Source organism: Benincasa hispida, chromosome 12 (genome assembly GCF_009727055.1).
Source record: "Benincasa hispida cultivar B227 chromosome 12, ASM972705v1, whole genome shotgun sequence".
Taxonomy (NCBI): Eukaryota; Viridiplantae; Streptophyta; class Magnoliopsida; order Cucurbitales; family Cucurbitaceae; genus Benincasa; species Benincasa hispida.
The window spans coordinates 76,963,761-76,984,697 of NC_052360.1; the positions used below are offsets into that span (position 1 = coordinate 76,963,761).

At 30.2% G+C, this 20,937-nt stretch overlaps 1 protein-coding gene across 3 annotated transcripts; it reads left to right on the forward strand.

The window, feature by feature from the left end:
* Window positions 1-7,226: 7,226 nt before the first annotated feature.
* Window positions 7,227-10,611, forward strand: LOC120068450 (squamosa promoter-binding-like protein 16). Of its 3 annotated transcripts, none has more exons than XM_039020228.1 (4): window positions 7,227-7,761; window positions 8,366-8,754; window positions 9,501-9,637; window positions 9,819-10,611. In XM_039020228.1, the coding sequence occupies exons 2-4, from the start codon at window positions 8,468-8,470 to the stop codon at window positions 10,379-10,381; spliced, it is 987 nt and encodes a 328-aa protein (XP_038876156.1). In that variant the 5' UTR covers window positions 7,227-7,761; window positions 8,366-8,467; the 3' UTR covers window positions 10,382-10,611. The 3 variants fall into 3 exon arrangements, with proteins under 3 accessions (XP_038876156.1, XP_038876153.1, XP_038876155.1); XM_039020225.1 differs by having other exon boundaries at window positions 7,228-7,761; window positions 8,305-8,754; XM_039020227.1 differs by lacking the exon at window positions 7,227-7,761 and having other exon boundaries at window positions 7,772-8,754.
* Window positions 10,612-20,937: the final 10,326 nt, after the last annotated feature.

The window sequence follows — 20,937 nt, forward strand, 5'->3', positions numbered from 1 at the left end:
TTAATCACTTCTAATATTGTTTTAATTAATTGCACATTGTTATAAGTGAGTTGTCAACGAGAGAGACGTGAGACGAGAGAGTAGAAAAGAAAATAACTACGAAAAGATAGTTCTTATAAATTGATTTTTATCATTCTTAAAGGTTGATTTGTGGTTTAGTCGAACTATAACTTTGAAAGCATGTTCACAACACGAAAGGTCGTTAATTTGAAGGGTAAGGTGAAGATTTGTTTGAAACTATCCTACCATCAGATTCTAGTATGTAGTTGGATGTCGACCTCTTTTCTTATAATATTGTCAAGTTTATCGAAATTGTTATATATCTTGAAATATTTCATCCTACAAACAAGTTTTTCACACAAAGGGAGATAACCTACTAAATCCTCAAATAGAGTGTCTTTAACCTACCAACATAATTTTCCAATCTCAACCTTAACTAACAACAAGAGAAGAAAAGAAAAGAAGAAAATGAAAGGAAAGAAAACACAAAGAAGAGAATCCCACACCAATGGAGATTTGAAAAATGAATAGTGAGAGAGAACAGTGTCCATTAAGTTTGGTATAGCAAAAGCCTTTTTTTTTGTTTTTGGAATGGCATATATTATGTGCGTAATCATGAAGCATAGTTTAGAATTGAGCAAAAATGTTTGGTAGTACTCATTTTCTTTCTAAAAGTAGCTGAGAAATAGCTGCTGCCAATGCAATTATAAATAAATCCATTAAAGTAATACCAATCTTGGACCACTTTTTAAGCACATAATTAGATGTGTATTTATCTTTATATATTTAATATGGGTTTAATGAGAAAAAAAAAACTTTCCAAAGTCTTCTTTTTTCATAAATGGGGTGAAGCTTGTGAGAAGTGGGATCCACCATCTTTTTTGGTTTCTTTTGGAAAGGTTGCTGCTTAACCATTCATTTACTCTCTATCAATATATAGCCTTTAATTTTCCCCTCTTTCAATTAACTTCCTCTTATGATGACAGCTACAAAAGTTGTTGTTTTGTTTTATTTATATGGTTGGAATGTTTGAAATCTATTATCTAACTCTTTGATATCTAGATCTTGTCGATTGATCAGCGAATTGAGGTTTAGGAATGACGCGTTTTGGTGGAGGTTTAAGGACAACAACACAAAGACTTAAGTTGTTTTCATATTTTACATATTTACATTATTTACGTTTTTTACTTTAGAGTTTAGAGAAGTGTACTATATAAACTTTTTAACTTAGAGGTGCTTCTGTTATATAGTCTGAATTATTCTCTCTAATAAAATTGTTTTTCCTTTAACTTGTTAACATAACTAATACACTCTTAACAAACTATGTAAATCTGTGTATCAATTATTTTTTTTTACGTTTTCTTTTTTTTTTTGTTGATTACATTATATATATATAAAGACAACTTCTCTATTAGTTTGAAACCTTTTTAGCTAAAATCAAAAGTAGAAAGTTTCGAGACTTTATGTCTATTGATATATATATATATATATATTAATGTTTCTAAAACCTTTTTTTTTTAAGTTATACCCTTCATGTTGAATGTTAGAATTGACTTTATAATAAACTTGGATGACCTGATAATTATATTAGAGTTTGAGAGAAAAAAAATGAAAAAAAAAAAAAAGAGAGAATTAGGCTACCTAAGCAAGAAAGTTTTCTAATTTTAACTTCACGTTTCTAAAGAGTTGGTAAAAATTGGGAATTTTTCTTCTTGAAGGCGGCATCATTCCTCTTCTAAATTTTGTCAGGTATCATATCATCAACCCATTTAAACAATTAATGAACGAACATTGCATCTAAGTACATGTTCTCCCTTCCTCTACATGTAAAGAAAAAAAATAATTAAATAAATTATAACGTAACAGTTATTAATTAAGTGCAGGAGCCGTATAATAGATGGATGCAGTTCAATTGTACCAAAGTTTTTTTCTTAATGATAAAAGGTATAACATTGATTTTTTTAGACATAAAAAACTAAATTAAATCTTTTTACATAATAAATACTTAATTGAACTTTTTTTAATACAACAAATGAATGAGATTGAAGATTTGAACTTTTGATTTCAAAAAAAGAAATACATGTTAATTATCGTTGAACTACATATTCAATGTTGGGAATTGAAACAAGTGAAAGATTTGACACAAACTTATATCTAACTAATTTTTAAATCAATTGTATAAGAGTATTATTTTATTTCTAAAGTTAAATTATAAATCTGGTCTAATAATTTGGAAAAGAAATTAGAAATTTAGTTGATATGTTTTTACAAGTTAGAAATTTCTCCTCGTGTGTTTTGAAATTATCTTTATGGTTTGACCAAATTACTTCATAAATAATCTATATCGTATGACAAAACCCAAAAAATACTCCATAATTTTGTTAGAGAATGAATTATAATTTTTAATTCATAGAGATTAAATTTTATTTTTTCAAAAGAACACAATTCTAACTTCCGTCAAATTAGAAGTAGGGCCAACTATCTCTCATTTCCATATCAGATTTGAATTTTTGCCATAATTAAAGTGGCCAGATATCTTTGTTGATTGAAGTGGCCATTCATTATTGATAATACCATTTTTATGATTGCTATTTATTGAATAATAATGTTGATTAGCATTAATATTTGTAGATTGAAGCATTCATTTATTGATAAATTTAGTTGTCATTAAAAAAAATTAAAATATAATTTTCACCCCTATATTTTAAAAGTTATTCTATTTTAATCATCATACTTCCGTTTGGAATAAATTAAATCTATATGTTTCTATTAAATCATAAAAATAGTCCATATTGTTAATCCGTGATAGATTTTTTTTTTTTTTCAAAAATTCTATTAGTATTTAATTGTAATGGCTATTCGACTAATATTGACAATAAAAAAACTGGAGATGACTATATTTCAATTTTTTTGAACATATAGACACTAAATTTAGACATTTAAACGATATTTGGAAATTTAGATTATTGGAGACGACTTGATGTACAAAAAAATTTCTTTATCAAATCTACACAAGAAAAACGTGTATGTATTATTGATTTGGGTCCTTGTTACAATTGTGGTTACCAGCCCATTTTTATTTATCTATTGTTATTTTATTTTTGTTTTTAAAATTCCAATTATATAAAGTCTTCAATGTGAGGCACAAATATTTATTTATAGTTAAGAATTTCTTTGGTTAGAATTTAGTCCGCCATAATGGTGGCATGTACTATTTTTATGGTTAAGAATGAGAAGATAATTGGAATACGTAGGCACCATTGAGATTTCGTTTGAAAAAAATGTCAAAATTGGACAATAATAAGATTCTTGATAAATTACATGTGAGATACTTTTTGAATTCCTATTTTATCTTTAATGGAGTTGAAGTAGGGATGTAATTATGGATACAGTGTAATTGTTATTAGATTTCGAACGTATTGTTTTAATTAAAAAAAATTAAATAAATGAAACCCTAAATTATAAAACTGTGAGTTATCAAATTTTCATTTAAATATATAATTCTTCTTGATTTTTTTCCTAAATATCTATTTGCTATCCATTTTTTCTCTATAGATTTGACTTTATCTAACTACATTTCGATTTCTTTAATTATTTGTCACAAGATTCAATTTTCTTTTCTATTCCTTCGTTTATCTTCTTATCACGTTTTATTTTTTTTTTTCATTTGTTTTTCATTTTGTTATTAGATTCAATTTTTCCATTTTTTTTATATAGTTTTTAGTGTATATTTTTATCTCATTTTATCTCATATTACATTATTATATTTTTGTACAATGGTTAAAGTTTTGAAATACATTTTTAGTTATTTTATATTTCATTATCTAAAAATCATGTGTTTGTTTGATAACGCATAAGATTGAATTTACACATTTGTTTTTTTCTCCATCTTAATTTTGATTTTTTTCATCCTCATCTTTTGATTTTATTAAACGATTCTATTCATTGATTTTCCTCTTTTCCTCTTCATCAGTTCTTGTATGAAGATTCAATCTTCTTGTGCTTCATTATTATAACCAACTTTCTCCATTTTTTGACGAAAGAAGATGAAATCTTCTTCATTGGAGAAAATCAGAGTAAGACACTACAATAAATTAGAATTTTAGCAGTTTGCGGTGGATGTCTGAGAATCGGAGTCAAGATTTTTGTGTGGTGGTTGAATAGTCTATAATGTATGTGTGAATCTTGCAAATACACTATATTTGTACAATAATTCAGTATAAACATATTCTTCTCTCAAACCTTCTAAGCACATTATTATTAAAATTAGTTTAGCTTTTTGCTACTAGATTTAGTTTATCTACATCTTTTTCATTTGTTTAAAAATATTGCTATCAGATTCAAAATGTAATATGAAGTTAAATATATTTTCAATTCGGTGGACTCGGAAATTAACTAATATACATCACACATACAGTGTAATTGTAACATAGAGGTATGAGATTAACCAATCTACATTTATACATATAGTTTAATTGTAATATTTTTAATGTTTCCCGATTTAAATTAGAGATTCTCCCTGATTTTTCTTCAATAATATCTATTTGAATCTATCTTTTGTTATCAGATTTCATTTTATCTTATTCTTTTTCATTTATTTATAAATTTTGTTATCATATTCATATATTTGTTTTGTTTATATTATTACTATTTATATAGTTTATACTTTTTAAAATGTAATCTAATGATATAACATCATTGGTATATAAAACATATTTATATATTTTTTTATTTTGATAAGATTTTTTTTACATTGTTTCATTGAAAAAAAAAGTGTAACCCTCATTTTCAAAGTTCCAATATATTTATATATTTTTTTTTGTGAAAAAAAAAAATCTAAGCATTTTCCTCCTTACATACTATAAATATATATATTTTTGAAAAAAAAACCCTAATTCTACTTTACCCCTCAAATCCCACCTTTTTATTTCTTTTTTTTTATTTCACATTTGCAGTAAATCTGTAGCCATAACATCTTCGCAACCTCCACACCCTCCTCTCATTCTTTCTTTTCTCACCATCACTCTCTACTGCATTTTGACTTGCATGTCTGTCGTCTTCTTTTTCTTATCACCAACTAGTTCTCTAAGCAACAATATGCCACCACCTGTGACCATTATACCACAAGCACACCATCATGTTTATCTAATGAAGAAGCAACCGCCAATTGGTTGTCAGTGAGGACCATATTAGTTGGTTTTTGGATTTTGGAACCTTTTCTAAGATTTTGGCCATACTATTTATTTTTTAGCTTTTGCTCCTAGAATTTTTAGACTATATTTGTAGTTTTCGAGTTGTTTTTGAAGCATTGTCTAGCTATCTGTACTCAATTAGTTAGTCTTTGTGGTAGTTAGATCATTTACTAATTAGTACTTTTTATTATTTAAATTCATTTTTCTATTTTTATAATTTTAAAACATTTTTGTCATGTTTCTAAATAAAATTTTAAAATTTACTATTTCTCTTATCATCCCTTGAGAATTTCTTTTGTTAGAATTTAGTCCATTCATAATAGTGACATATACTCTTTTCTAAGAAGTTGAAGGTTTGATTTCCATCTTATATTTAAAATAAGGAAAAATATCGATGTTTCCAATTTGTTTGTCATCAAGTTAAGGGTTTGTTTGTTACAGCGGTTTTGCACATATTTTTACTTCTTAAAATCTAGTATGTTATTATCTAGAGAATTTTAAAACTCATCTGATTTAGATTTTCTAATATCTTCTATATAGGTATGAATAGTGAAAATATGACCTAATTAATTAATAAATTAATATAAGTTACCAGTACTATTAATTTTAATTAATTATTAAATACAATTATATTATATAGACTCAGTAAATTCAACTCATACATTTATAATTAATATTTTATGTTATGTAAAGTATTTAATATAAAAAATTTATTGTTAATTATTAATGTTATATTAATATTTATTTAACTATTTTTAATAGTTATATTAAATATTTTAATTAATGTTCAAGGAACAATATTCATTTATTTTTATTTTAATTGATTAATTAATTAATATAATATAATATTAAATAATACTAAATTTAATTTATGATCACATTAGTTATTCTCCTAAATTACATAATTAAGTAATTCTTTAATTTGATTTCTATTTACAAGATTGATAAAACAAAACATTTAGATATTTAATTATCATGTATTTTACAAATATTAATTACTCTAGACATTTAAAATTTAGATTTATAAATATTTAATATTCATATTTCACAAAAAAGATATACATGATCCAAACCTGAATGAAAATAAATCTCTATTTATAGAATCAAATATCTATTTTTTTTTTCTTTTTGTCAATTTGGATGATTCTATTTTGATCCATTTGTTTGCTTTGATTTTATTTTTTTATAGAATATTTAGTTGGACGTTGATTATAAATTAATTTAGTCAAGCATTCTTTTAGTTCAACATATAATAAAGTGAGAGAGGAGGTAATATCTAGTTTATCCACATAATTACAATCATTACTTTGCTCTATTATAGATATGATAAAATACACGAGAAGAAAAATTGGATCTTTGGAATATCTTAATTTGATAAGATTCCATAAAATAATAGTTATAATGACGTTTTCTTCGTTTAACACGACAAGAGAAAAATGTTGTTTTTTCCACAAATAGCTCAAATTTAAAATTAATGAAGTACAATATATATATATATAATTACTTGAATGTTATTGGTCTGTATGGTTTTCAAATAAAGTATCAATTTAAAAATAAATCTTATATGGAAGGTTAAATTTTTTAACATATTATTAAAAAAAACTAATAATAATTTAATAAATTTGAAAAACATGAAACATAATATGTATTCTCTACCAAACAATCATTAAGCAGCACTTAATCTCATGCATCCATTTTCTTAATATAGTTATTTGTTTTAAAATCTGCCACATAGAAGATTTTTATTGGTGTACAGTCTAGACCATAAAATTGTATCCAATTTTTTTTTCTTACATGAAAAATGTTATTATTATTTGATTAAAATAATTTCTGAAATATTAAATTAAAAATTAATTAAAATTATAAGGACTAAAATGAAATAAACACAAAGTGAAGATTAAAATAGTATTTTAACCCAAGTTTAAGGTAGATAGGGGAAAGGAAGTCACATGGTTCCCTTTTTCCAAATCCCACCATTCCTTTGGGTCTCTCTCTCCCATCATTCCTCTTTAACCCTCAACTCATAAAAACAAACACACTCTGTCCCTTTCTTTGCCACTCATTTCTATGCTTTTTCTCATTTTTTTCCCATTATTTTTCTTCTCTGTTCCAAGATTTTTCCTTCTCTCCCACCACAATGCCTTGAAGTTGGGCCTAAAGAGGAAAGCTAAAGACTTCCAAAATACCCATTTCTCACTCTCTTCTTTCTCTTCTTCCTTTTTCCCACTTACCCGCTATCCTTTTCTTCTCCCTTCCCTTTATCATCATCAAAGTACATTATCCACTCTTCCCAATTTTGCATTCCCTTTTTTTCTTTTCTTTTTTAACTCTGTTTCCCAATTTCTTCCTCCTTTTGCTTGTTTTTGTAATCTCTTTGCTCTCTACAACAGTTCAAACATCTTTCATAGATCGAAATTTGGTGCCCATTATGTCGAAATCCGGTTTCCTCTTGGTTTTTGAGACAATTTCTCATTGTTCTGTTTCTTCAGTTCTTCCTATTTTCTCTCCTGTTTAAGCTTTCTCAGGTTTCTGAAATGAAGGTGGAGCTTGACTTGTGAATTTCTACGAGGTACCCATCATTTTAAACTTCTAATCCTTTGCTATTTTTTGTTTGTTTTTGTATGTGGTTAATCTTTAGTACGGTTATTCAATTTATGGGGATTGTGACTTTTACTTGTGGAGACAGAAATTGGAATTAGTTTATCATTTCATGGGGTGAAAAGTAAAATCATGATGCTGCAGAATTTGGTTTCAGGTGTTAGTGAAGTAGACAGTTCAATGTTTGCTGTAATGGTGGATTTTAATCTTGGTTATAGTGAACTACTTTTTCCAAAATTTGACTATAGATCTTAAAGGAAAGTGGCTAAAGTGGATATTTCCTGTAGATGGTCAATATTCCTTGTTTTTTGGAACACAAAATTTGATCTAGTTGAGGAAATTTTGGGAGTATTGATTATATTACTTGTGTGCAATGATTTTGAAGGGGAAAGAGAAGCTTGTATGATTTCTGTACCACTTTGCTTTTTGTATTGTATTTACTTTAGCCTTAAATTGTACCTTGTTATCCCTGTTGAACCTTTCTTGTTCATCGTTTGGCGTCTGGCTGCTAAAGGTGTAAAGTTAAACTGGGAAGGATTCTGATTGAGGTATTTTCTGTTGGAAATGTGTGAAAGAGCACCTTGAGAATCAGTCTTGTTTGGAGAAAAGAAAAGCATTCCGCAAATCGCTACTGTAGAAGGAAACTGAGAGTGTGTTGGAGTAGAGAAAGTTGCTTGATGTATTGGAAACTCAGGGGCATTGGTAATATGGGCGAAAGGTCTATGGACAACATGAAAGGAACTAGAGTTGCTTTGATCGAGTCATCGTCTTCGAGATTAATGAAGAGGTCACGTGCTCCTGGAAGTGGAGCCCAAGTCCCTTCGTGTATGGTTGATGGCTGCAGTTCTGACCTAAGCAAATGCAGGGACTATCATCGTCGCCATAAAGTATGCGAGCTCCATTCTAAAACACCAAAAGTAACCATTTCCGGTCAGGAACAACGATTCTGCCAGCAGTGTAGCAGGTGGGTTAGAATGTTTAGAACATCAATATGTTGCAATTTGCTTCATTGATTCTGCCTTACATTAATCTTCATGGTTTTCTTTTCTGATCATTAGAATTTAAATTATGTAGATGGGATATATACTCTTAAGCTTGTTGTTTTTCCATCTTGTCCTATATCATATTGTACTTGGAAACTTCATCCATTTCAACTTCTCCATATTTTTCATTTTCTAAGCATTTTCTAGAATTTATATAAACCTTTTTGGACTTGAAGTTTTGCATTATGCTCTTAGTGAAGAGTGTTATTGAGCTTATGATATGTAGTATGCTCGGTACGATTTGGAGATATGGTGTATTAATAAACGTGGGTGGGAGAAACTCTTTTCTTTTATACTTCTTTACCATCTTGAATTTGCATTTGCATTTATTTTTCTGTTGTAACATGAAGATGTGCTCGTACGTTACTCCTACTACCCTGGAAACGAATGTTAAATAGATGGAATCAAGAAGCACGGGTTAATAAGCACAATCATGGTTAAAAACAGCATATTTTCTCCAATTGTTGTCCCCACCATAGAAACCCCATAACATTCCCTCATGGATATGTTTCAAAATGTGCTGTTTTTGCTTTTCATCAGATGGTTGAATCCATGTTGGATGCAAATCTTTGTGAGAATTACATTTTGTGTTTCTTATACTTCTTGTTTTTGTCTGGTTGGCTCCCTTCTTGGCATTTGTTTCAGTTCCCTTAACATTTTCTTGTAGATTCCATTCTTTGGTGGAGTTTGATGATCGAAAACGAAGCTGTAGGAAACGTCTTGATGGGCACAACCGACGTCGAAGAAAGCCTCAACCAGCGACTATGACACTAAATGCAGGAAGATTTCTCTATGGCAACCAAGGTTCGTATTATCAGTTTAGGCATGGTTTTCCTGTGCAAGCATTTTCTCCCTGGTCCGATCTAATTGAAATTCCATGCTTCTTAGAATTCCATTTACTATAATCACTGCTCCCAATGTTTTCATTAACGTTTCATCGTCGAATGATGAACCAATGCGAAGTGCATACGACTTCTTTGTGCAGGTCCAAGATTCTTACCATTCGGTAATCAATTTCTGTCTGCCAGCAATGATGTGAGCTCTTCTTGGATTGGAATGATCAAACCCGAGAACAATGCACCTCTTTCTGGTGGCGACTCACAGTTCGACTTTACTGACAGAAGAAAAAGTATGTTGCCCGGGTCGTTGTCTTCTGATTACAAAGAAAAACAACTAGCAATCTCTTGCATCCCTATAGGATTGCTTCCCAAATCATCTGATACTCAGCCATTTCTCAACGTTGGATCCAGCAACGGTGGGAATGTTCAGAAAGTGCTCGGAAACGGTTCGAATCGGTTCTTTGACTCTGACTGTGCTCTCTCTCTTCTGTCAACACCAGTTGAGCCTGGGGAGATTAATCTAAGCTCCATGAGCCAATCCAACCTCATCCCCTCAGCCCATTTCATCCACAGCGACGGTCTTGGCTTGGAGAGTGACCCCATTAATTCTGGTTTGGTGTCGGACGGTAGCAGCGATGCCAACATCCAGTGCTACTCAACGTTCCAGGACGGACCTGATGGATCATCTGTTGATTTATTCAGGTTTTGAAACATGAAAGTTGGGTCATTCTTCTAGGTTCAGAGATAGATTTCTCTAGTATGCTTATTCTCCAGGATTTAACTCAGCCACTATCAATCTTCCAGTCTCTGCTTGCTTTTTTTTTGTTATGTGAATTTTAAGGAATGCTTTTGTTTTGTGTGTGAAATGTCTCTTTCAATATTTTTACTTTGTTCAGACTTCAAGTTTTGAATATTAATTTTCTGGCTCTATTTATTCCCTCTTAGAAGAGTCAACAGCTTAAAAAATTGTTGAAAAATGCTTATGCTGCTCTGTTCTCTCTAGTTGATTTTGTTTATTGATCTGATGTTAGCTAAGATGTATAATTTAGTCTCTAATATTTGATTTGAAAAACAGCTAGTTGATTTTATTTATGGATCTTATGTTGGCCAAGTATATAATTTTGTTTATAATAGTTGATTTTATTAATGTCTACACTATTTTTCAATCAAATCATTTTTTAAAAGAAAATATGTAAATTCATTTTTTCTATAACGATGATGTGGTATCAAAATAGATTTTGGTGATGCTTCTGTTTTCACAAAATATGAGATAGGTTGACAATGACATTATACATTGATAAATTTATAGATAAATTAAATTAAGTTAAATACTATTTTAGTTTTTGTACATTGAGTTTTATTTTATTTTGGTTTTCATGCTTTCAAAAGTTAGTCTCTATACTTTTAATAAATGTTAAATTTAATAACGTCTGTCGTTTATGTCTTTATTAGATTTTGTTATATAAAATTGTAAAAACACATTCACATAATGTATTACTCTGGCATAGAAATTATTATTATTATTTAATCAATTTAGATAAAATGAATAAATTTAAGATTTGTTAAAAATACAAAAAGAACTGAATCCAAAGTATAGAGATCAAAATGATAGTTTTCGCCATGCACAAACTTTTTTAGAAAAAAATAATCAAAATTTACCCTGAACTTATCAAGCTATATCAATTTTAACTTTTACTGTAAATTTCAATTCAACCAAATTAAATGTTGCACTCTTTTAACTCTAGACTTTCTTGTATAAGTTTAATGAACTATAAGGCATATATATGATATACACTGATGGAATTTTAGAAAAATAACATTAGAGCAAAAAATTTTGTTACAACTTCTAAGTTTTAGAAAAGTTACTCGATAATTGATTTATGCATTAATTAAACTAAAATTTGTACAAAACTCGAGATGTGTTTATTGATATTTTTGTAATACTATTTGTTCAAATTAATAGGTGAATTAACCAAAGTTGAATATCTAACCGTTATCTAAGTAGAGAGTCTAATTAGTGAAATTGAAAGTTTAGAGTTAAAATTGTTACCACTTGAAAAGTTGAGATAAAAATTGAATTTTTTTCAAACTTATAATTGTTTTGGAAAAAAAAACCAATTTTTACACATAAATTAAACTTTGAACTTTGTATCACTTAAAACCTCAAATTAATGATTGTATCAATTAAAACTCCAATATTTTATTGGTGAATCAATTTAGACTCTTTGATTCCGTTTCAAAACCATTAATACATAATGTGAATAAGGTTTAAAATGTCGACGGCAATATCACAATTTTAATTTTACAGAATTGTCAATGGAAATATCGATAAAATATTGATGTCCATGAATATTTATGAGAAAATTATAAAACCAAAGAATTAATTTTTTTTAAAAAATTAGTAAATAAAAATTATATGATTTTTAAATAAGTTAACATTTTTTTTGTTTATTATTATATTTACATTAATGATATTTTATTATTTTTTTAATATTTTGTAGATTTTTCTACAATATAGCAAAAGCATTGATCCACCTCTCATGTCGATGTCGAATTCATGAAAATGTAGAAATCTGAAGATGTCTAAGACAATTTAATACTATGGTTATGGGTGAATTTGGACTTGATGAAATAAGGAAAAAAATTTGGAGAATACAAGATACATTGAGAGCCAAAGTGAAGTGGACTTGGTTTTAAATAAGCCCAGATGCAAACTAATAATTGGTCCAATAAGATCTAATCTAAACTTCTTGGGGATTAGGAAAAACTCATATCTTAATCCTATGACGAATATTAATATGTTCCCCTATAAATCCATCATTATAGTTTTATACAAGGTAATCTAGACTTCTTACTTTTCTCAATTATAGAGTTTTTATTATGTCTTTGGTATTAGAGCTATTTTTTTCTTTGTTTGATAAATCATCCTGTTTCCAAATTACAAATTTATTGTTATTACCACGTGAAGATCAAGTATATTTTATCTTATCCAAATTTTTGACATCAACAATACATAATTTTCACACACCTCTTTAAATGTGGGGATTAATATAATATTTGAGAGGAAAATATTGGAAATCAAATAGAATGGTAACAATTTTTTTATTAATATGAGTTGTTTTTTTTTTTTGCTCCCTCATGAAGATTTTGATAGGGTTTTGAGAGAAACAATTTAGTGCCAAAATAAATATAGTTCAACTGACATCAAGTATGATAGTTTTGAGATTTGAGATTTGATTGATATGAATCATGACCCCCTTGTGTTACCTCCAGGACCAATCACACACTCAAGAGTCAAGAAGCTACCGTTAGTGTTGAATTCTCACATTCAAGCGGAGGTAACCCAATTGAAGGGATTCAAGTGGCAATATTTGATCAGAAGTTTTATAAATTGGTTTTAGTTGATACTACAAGATGAAACTGATTGAACTTTGTTAATTTATTTTAATTTGAAAATATACCTTAATTTTTAGGTATTTTCATTATTGAACCCATATATGTTTTATTTGGATTTTAGTTCTTTTTAGTTAGGGGTAGAATAGACTTTTTAAGTCAATTTAGTTAAGTAGGGAGTTTAAAGGAGGGGAAAAAAATAGATTTTTTTTTTTTTTTTTTTTTTCATTTTAAGTTTTGAGGGTTTTCTTTGAATGAAAATTCTCTAGTAGATGATAGAGTTTCATCACCACTTTTGTAATTCTTGATTTACGGTTGCATGCCAAGAACATTCATGTAAGTCTGATCATCTGCTTGTGGAGTGTTCGAATTTAGAGTAAGCTCCATATCTCTTGGTCTTCGATCACAAGTTATCCAAATGGTCTAATCATTAACGTTAAGATTGTTGTCAAATTGATTGGGGGGTTTTAGAATTTGATATTAGGGTTCAACATTTGGGTTTCTTAATTTTTAAATTCTAGGATTTTCATATCATTTGGTATCATAGTCTAGTTCTAGATTGAGTATATATTTTCTTTGATTGTTTATTTATTGAGTCTAATTTCGAATTGGGAATTAGGGTTGTTGCTGAGTTTGAATTGGGAAAAAAATGTTTGAAGGCTTGTGCGACTGGTTGGGTTGAATCGAAATTGTGAAATTTGGGAAAAAAAAAAGGAACTTGATCGGTCAATTGTAGGTGGAAGACTTCAGAATTTGAAATTGAAAAATAGATTTCGTTTGAAGTTGAGATTGGAAAAAATATATATATATATTAAAAGGAGGTTGGTGAACTGAAATGTAATTAAAAAGATTGAGCATTGGGGCCGCCGTCCGATTGAAATCAACATAAGAAAATAAAAAGAAAAAAAAAAGAATTCAGAGGTTTAGCGGTGGCAGATGGAAGCAGCTACATCAAGCAAGTAGCTCATTTTTTATGAGTTTTAAACGGCTGAAATTCATAAGAAAAGATTAATCGTTTCAATAACACGTTTTTTTTCCCTTTCTAAGATTAAATTGGAGTTTCAAGAAAATTATTGTCTTTTAACATTTATTTCTAATTCCTTGTTTTCTTTTTATCATTATGTTTAATAGTTTACCATCTTTGTTCATTTTGCCTAATTCTTTGAATTTTGAATATTAGATTCTTGATTTTTGATATCATATTCTTGTTGTTTTGTGTCTTAGTTTATTGGGTCTTGAACATTAGGTTCTTGATTTCTAGTTTCGTTTTTGTTGAATGCAACTGGTTCTTGTTTGAGTTTGACATTTACAGCCATTCTTGCTTGGTTTATTTTTGGCTTGATCTTTTGACCTTGATTGTATATTTTGGCTCATTGTCCTTTTTAGAGTAATCCTTTTTGTGAGAGAGTGCCTACATTAAAGAGTGTAAACACAAGTAAACATCACCTATCGAGTGAAACACGTGAAGGAGTGATTGGCAAGGTCTGCTTTTCTTTCGCTTGTTTTTTGTTTTGCAACAATGTCACTTTTCTTTCACTTGTTTTTTGTTTTGCAACAAGTTGGGCAATGGAGTTGTTCCACAAGGACAGTTACAAGAAAGACTCATTGAGGGAGTCATGCAAATTTTGGAGACTTTGATCAATGGGAGATTGGATAGAATAGAACAACGAGTTCAAGCTAAGGAACAGACCCAAGTAAGAAAGTTAAATTTTCAAAATTTTATGGTACGTCTGATCTTGAAGACTTTTTCTAGTAGAAACATGAGGCAGAACATATTTTTCATGGTAACAAACTCTCTGAAGAGAAAAAGGTAATTGTCTCTATAACACATTTTAAGGGATATGCACAAACATAGTGGGATAAGGTGTGTTCTAAGAGGAGGAGATGTCAAGAGGGTCCCGTGGAAACATGACCAGAATTGAGAGAGGTCATGAAGATGCAGTTTGTGCCAAAACATTACTTGAGAGATTATGAACAAAGACTTCAGGCTTTACTCCAAGGGAGTAAGAGTGTAGAAGATTATTTCAAGGAGATGGAGATGTTGATGGGAAGATTAGAGATAGATGAGAATGAAGAGAACACTATGGCCAGATTTCTTCATGGAATAAATATTGATGTGACTGAACATGTTGAATTGCAAGCATACGAGGATATGGAGGAATTAGTTCACCTTGCAGTGAAGGTTGAAAATCAATTTCAGAGGCACAAATCAAGGTACATTTTTAAAATTTTTTCCAATTCAACTTCTTGGAAATAGGGTGACAAATCCATAGACCCTAAATTTAAAGCCAAGATAGGAAGTGATAAACCTAAAGATAAGGGGGAGTCCTCAACGAAAGCAAAACCAAAGATGGAGGCACCCATAGGTAGAAATAGAGGCCTTAAGTGTTGGAAATGTCAAGGAGTGGGACACGTAAGTTGAGAATGTCATAATTAGAGGACAATGATCACTAGAGTAGGAGAGATAGTCATCGATGTGAGTGAATATGATAAAGAGATAGAAAAATTTATGAGTAACCAAGGAGAGGAAGAAGTGGAAGATACTTCACAATTATCCCTTGTCACTAGAATTGCCTTAAGTACACACATGAAGGAGGATGATTTGGAGAATTAGAGGGAGAATTCTTTTCATACACGTTGCCTTGTACAAATTGTACCATATAGTGTAGTGATTAACAGTGGGAGCTATACGATAGTGGTGAGCTCTAGTTTGATCTCACGATTAAACTTGGATACTACACCTTATCCACGACCTTACAAACTACAGTGGCTTAATGATTGTGGGAACTCAGGGTGACTAAGCAGGTGAAGGTTCCTTTTACCATAGGGAGATACAAGGATGAAGTACTGTGTGATGTGGTGCCCATGCATGCAGTGACAAACTCCTTGGTAATCCTTGGAAATTTGATAGGAAGGTTATCTATGATGGTTTTCTTAACTGTTCACTTTCATACACAATGGTAGGAAAACTATACTTGTACCCCTACCCTCCAAAGAAGTGCTTATTGATAAAGAGAAGTTAGAAAAAAAAAAAAGAAGAGGTTGCATCAAAAGACAAAGAAAAAGGAAAGGAAAAAGAGAGCTTGAGAGGAAGTGGGGGATTGAGAAAAGAAAAAGAAAGCTTGAGAGAAAATGAGGGATATTGAGAGAAAAGCAAGATCATAGCTCGCAACTTAGAGAGAATAAAAAGAGAAAACTAGCAAGTTGGAGTGCTAAATCTTGTGAGGTAAGGAAAGCTATATTTTAAAAAAAAACCATACTAATGGTTGCATTTAAAGAAGCTTGTCTGCTAATTAAGGACATTGGCTCCTCTTATATCTTTTTTGCAGGAATTTAAGGAAGTCTTTTCGAGGAGTTACCTAAGGAGCTACCATGCTTGAGGGACAGAGAGCATAAGATTGACTTATTCCAGGTGCTCAGATTCTAAACCGACCAACCTACCAGACCAATCCACAAGAGGCCAAAGAGATTCAGAAACAACTTGATGAGTTGCTTGCTCACTGGTATGTATGTGAAAGTTTAAGTCTTTGTAGCATTCCTATCTTATGTTGGAGTTGACATTCAACATAGAAAACTATTAGGATCCTAAGCACTCTAACTACATTAATTTTAGTGGATTAGCATGCATGTTCATGATAATAATAGAAATAAAGTTTCAAGAATACAACCTTTGATGAATTCACTTGATTGCTGCAAACCTCCATGATATTCTTCTTCAAACCTTGAAGTATAGTACCACAAAAGCCTTCTTTACTATTCTCAGACCTTAGATTAGATTGTGGGATCCAAATGAAAGAGAGATTTAAGGTAAAAATAGGAGAGTTGGAGAGGAAATGTTTTTTATTTTTCTTCAGAAATTCAGATTGCATGCCTCATTTCTCTAAGATAAATCAAGTATATATACAGATTGAACATGCAATAATGCTTAATTGGAAGATTGACACTCAACATTCCACTTAATAAGTGGATTAGGTGTATCAATTAGTGAAAAAATCCAAAATTTCCCATTAATTTCATTTATATTATTATTAAATGAAATTTCAAAAATTTCACAAATAATAATAATGAAAATTTAATTTAATTTAATTTATTTATTTATAACTAAATAAATTTAATCAAATTAAATAATTTTATATTTTTAATTTCATAAATTAGAAATTTTAAATAAATAAATTGTTAATTAATTAAACAATTTAATTAATCAATTTAATATCAAATATTAAATTAATAAAACACCTAATTCAAACATGAATCATTATTCATATAATTAATATTAAAATCATATTTAAATATTTTCTCTCTCCAAAATTATTTAGTTCGTTAATTCAATGATAATTATATCAAATATAATAATCTAAACCCTAAACTGAGTCTGTTAATCTTAAGATGGGTAGAAGTAAATTTCGTCTTGCAGGACTATGTCCCTAGCTATCTATCCGGTCTTACCTCTAAAATGGGATGCTTATTGAGCAGCGATATTGAGCCACTCTCACCCGTACAGATTAAAGAATAATCTCGTATAAACAAGATTTTATAGTTAGCTCAGGATTGAGATTGAGTTACCTTAGGTCATCGAATTGAACTAGTCAGCTTTAACAGTAAATGGTCGTTATAAAGAAAAGTGACTGTTTTGTGGTCCGGACTTATGCAAACATCTTTTGCATAGGATGCCTCCACTCGCATGTCTCCACATGAACGACTTTGGGATTGCATCGTTTGTATCAATATACAAAGCGGGCCACATTCATAGTGTCTCCAGGATAAGGTACCCAATCCTATCCATATACTTATAGACCATTTTGGCTATATACTCAAACTTGATCTTTTTTTATGTCTCCATATAAAGTTTAAGTATTCATATTATAGCAACGAGTTCGTTAGTTTATTGGATTTAGGAATCTATAAATGCAATTTATATGTTCAATAACAACTTTATTGAACCAATCTTAATAACATCTTTATTGTAAATAGAAATATGTTTAAAGTTTACAAACTATAAGTTTTATAACATAAAATCCAACAAACTTCCACTTGTACTAAAACTCCAGTGGGTTTAAATATATACAAATATATAATGTTGAGTATGAGAGAATAAATATAATAAACTAGGGCATGTATATACCCATGAATTCTCCCATTTGCCCTAGATTTACAAAGCTCGTAGTCCTAGCCCGACTAGGTGACCCTCAATCCCTTTGGCCACGAGGGCCTTCCTAAACAGATAAACTAAATTGTCTTTTAAGGCTATCTACGTGCCGATCACGCCTCCTCAGTGTACTATCTCTTAGATGAGATGATACTTACGCTCGATGTGCTTTCTGCACTTATGGCTTCTTGGTTCTTTTGAGTGGGCAACTGCTCCACCATTATCACAATAGAGGGTGATTGGAAGATGCATATTTGAAACCACTTTCAAATCGGTCAAGAACTTTCTAAGCCATAATGCTTCTTTAGCTACTTCACATGCAGCTACATATTCCGCTTATATGGTGGAGTCAACAATAGACTTTGCTTTATACTCATCCAGACTATAGCTCATCCATTTAGAGTGAATATTGATCCCGACATAGATTTTCTAGAATCCACATTGGTTTGAAAATCAAAATCGATATAGTCGGTAAGAATTAAATCCTTAAAGCCATAAATGAGCGTATAATCCCTCGCTCTCTGAAGATACTTGAGAATGTTCTTAACGGAAGTCTAATAACTATATCTAGGATTGGACTGAAACCTACTAACTATTCCAACCACAAAGCATTTGTCTGGACGTGTATACAACATAACATAAATTAAACTCCCAATTGTTGATGCATATGGAATTCTTTTCATATCCTCAACTTTTTGAGGTGTCTTAGGACATTGTTCTTTAGATAGATGAATTCCATGTCTAAAAGGTAATAAATTTCTTTTGGAATTTTTCATTTTATATCTAGACAATATTTTGTCTATATAATATGCTTATGATAGTGCTAGAGTTCTGTTCTTGCAATTCCGAACTATTTGGATTCCAAGAACATACTGTATCTCCTAAATCTTTCATTTGAAATTGGGATGCTAGCCATCTCTTGACGTCAGCCAGGAATCCTACCTCATTCCCAATGAGTAGGATGTCATCAACATATAGTACCAAAAAAGCTACAATTTTGTTGACAATTTTCTTGTAAACACAAGGTTCGTAAAACATTTTGTTCAAAGCCATAAGATTTGATCACAATGTCAAATTTTATATTCCAGGATTGAGATGCTTGTTTTAACCCACAAATGGATCTTTTAAGCTTGCAAATCTTTTGCTCTTGATCCTATATAATGAACCCTTCTAGTTGAGACATGTAGATATTTTCTTCAAGATATCCATTCAAAAACGCTGTCTTGACATGCATTTGCCATATTTCATGATCATAAAAGGCGGCAATGGATAAAAGTATTCTAATAAATTTGATTATGGCAACAGGAGAGAAGGTTTCTTCATAGTCTATCTTCTATCTTTGGATAAATCCTTTTGCCACGAGTCTAGCTAGGTATGTACCTTACCAGCTTAGTCTCGTTTTCTCTTGTAGATCCATTTACAACCAATAGGTTTTACCCTATCTGGTTGACTACAAGTTTCCAAACTGAATTGAAGTACATAGACTCTATTTCAAGGTTCATGGCTTTTATCCATTGGTCTCGATCTACCTTCTCCGTTGCCTGTTTAAAGATCAATGGTTCCTCTAGGCCATCATCAGGTATGATGATCTGAGTTTCTATTAGACCATGTACCAGTCAGGTTGTTAAATAATCCTCCCACTACGTTGAGGCATTCTTAATTATTGAAAAGGATGTGATGGACATATTTCATCAAAAAATCTTGTCAAAGAACCAGCTTGATCAACAACTTTTGTTGATCTGTTTGTAGTTTCTCTAGACATCTCTTTTAATACTAATTTACTGTGAGGTTGATGATCTCTTATATGGTCTTCCTCTAAGAATGTAGCATCTGTCGATACAAGCACTTTATCATCTTAAGGATCATAAAACAAATCACTTTTTGTTTCTTTGGAGTATCCTACAAATAGGCATACTTTAGAACGTTGTTCTAATTTCTTTGGATTTTGCACCAACACATGTGTTGGGCATCCCCAAATCCTGAAGTGATGTAAACTATCTTTTCACCCTCTCCATAACTCATATGGTGTTTCTGAAACACTTTTTGAGGGAACTATGCTCAAAATATATACTGCAATCTATACTGTATATCCTCAGAAAGACTGAGTTATCTAGGCGTAACTCATTTGTTACGAAATCGACAATTAAAGAACACAAAAAGGGAACATAGAGATAAAGAAGATCGACACACAGATATACATGGTTCACTAACAATGTGTTAGCTACGTCCATGGGCAGAGAGAGAATAATATTATTTGAGAGAATGTTTTCAGAAATTACATCAAAACGACACCTCTAGGGTTAGAGAGTTTATATAGTGCACTACTCTAAACCCTAGGGTCAAAATCGTAAATAACTACAAATAAGTAAATATGCTGAATACGAAATCTGAATAGGTTGTTCAGGATTTAGGGTATACAAACAGATTCAAGGCATTTCAACATCATTATTGAACAAACCATGTTTAACAAGGTTCTATTTCTCCTTTTTGCTACACCATTTTGTCATGCTATACAAGGTGCAGTAAGTTGGGATTGAATTTCATGTTCTATCAAATAGTCTTGGAATTCTAAATCCATATACTCACCACTTTGATCTGATCGAAGTGTTTTAATCTTTTTACTTAATAAATTATCAATCTTTACCTTGTACTCTTTGAACTTTTCAAAAGTTTCAAACTTATGATGCATCAGGTAAACATAGCCATATCTTGAGTAGTCATCAATA

Excerpts from the sequence above, each read along its gene's own strand:
- LOC120068450 (XM_039020228.1), top strand. The coding sequence starts at position 8,468 with ATGTATTGGAAACTCAGGGGCATTGGTAATATGGGCGAAAGGTCTATG. Across the intron at positions 8,755-9,500 it reads TTCTGCCAGCAGTGTAGCAG|ATTCCATTCTTTGGTGGAGT; the intron begins GTGGGTTAGAAT and ends ATTTTCTTGTAG. Across the intron at positions 9,638-9,818 it reads ATTTCTCTATGGCAACCAAG|GTCCAAGATTCTTACCATTC; the intron begins GTTCGTATTATC and ends TTCTTTGTGCAG.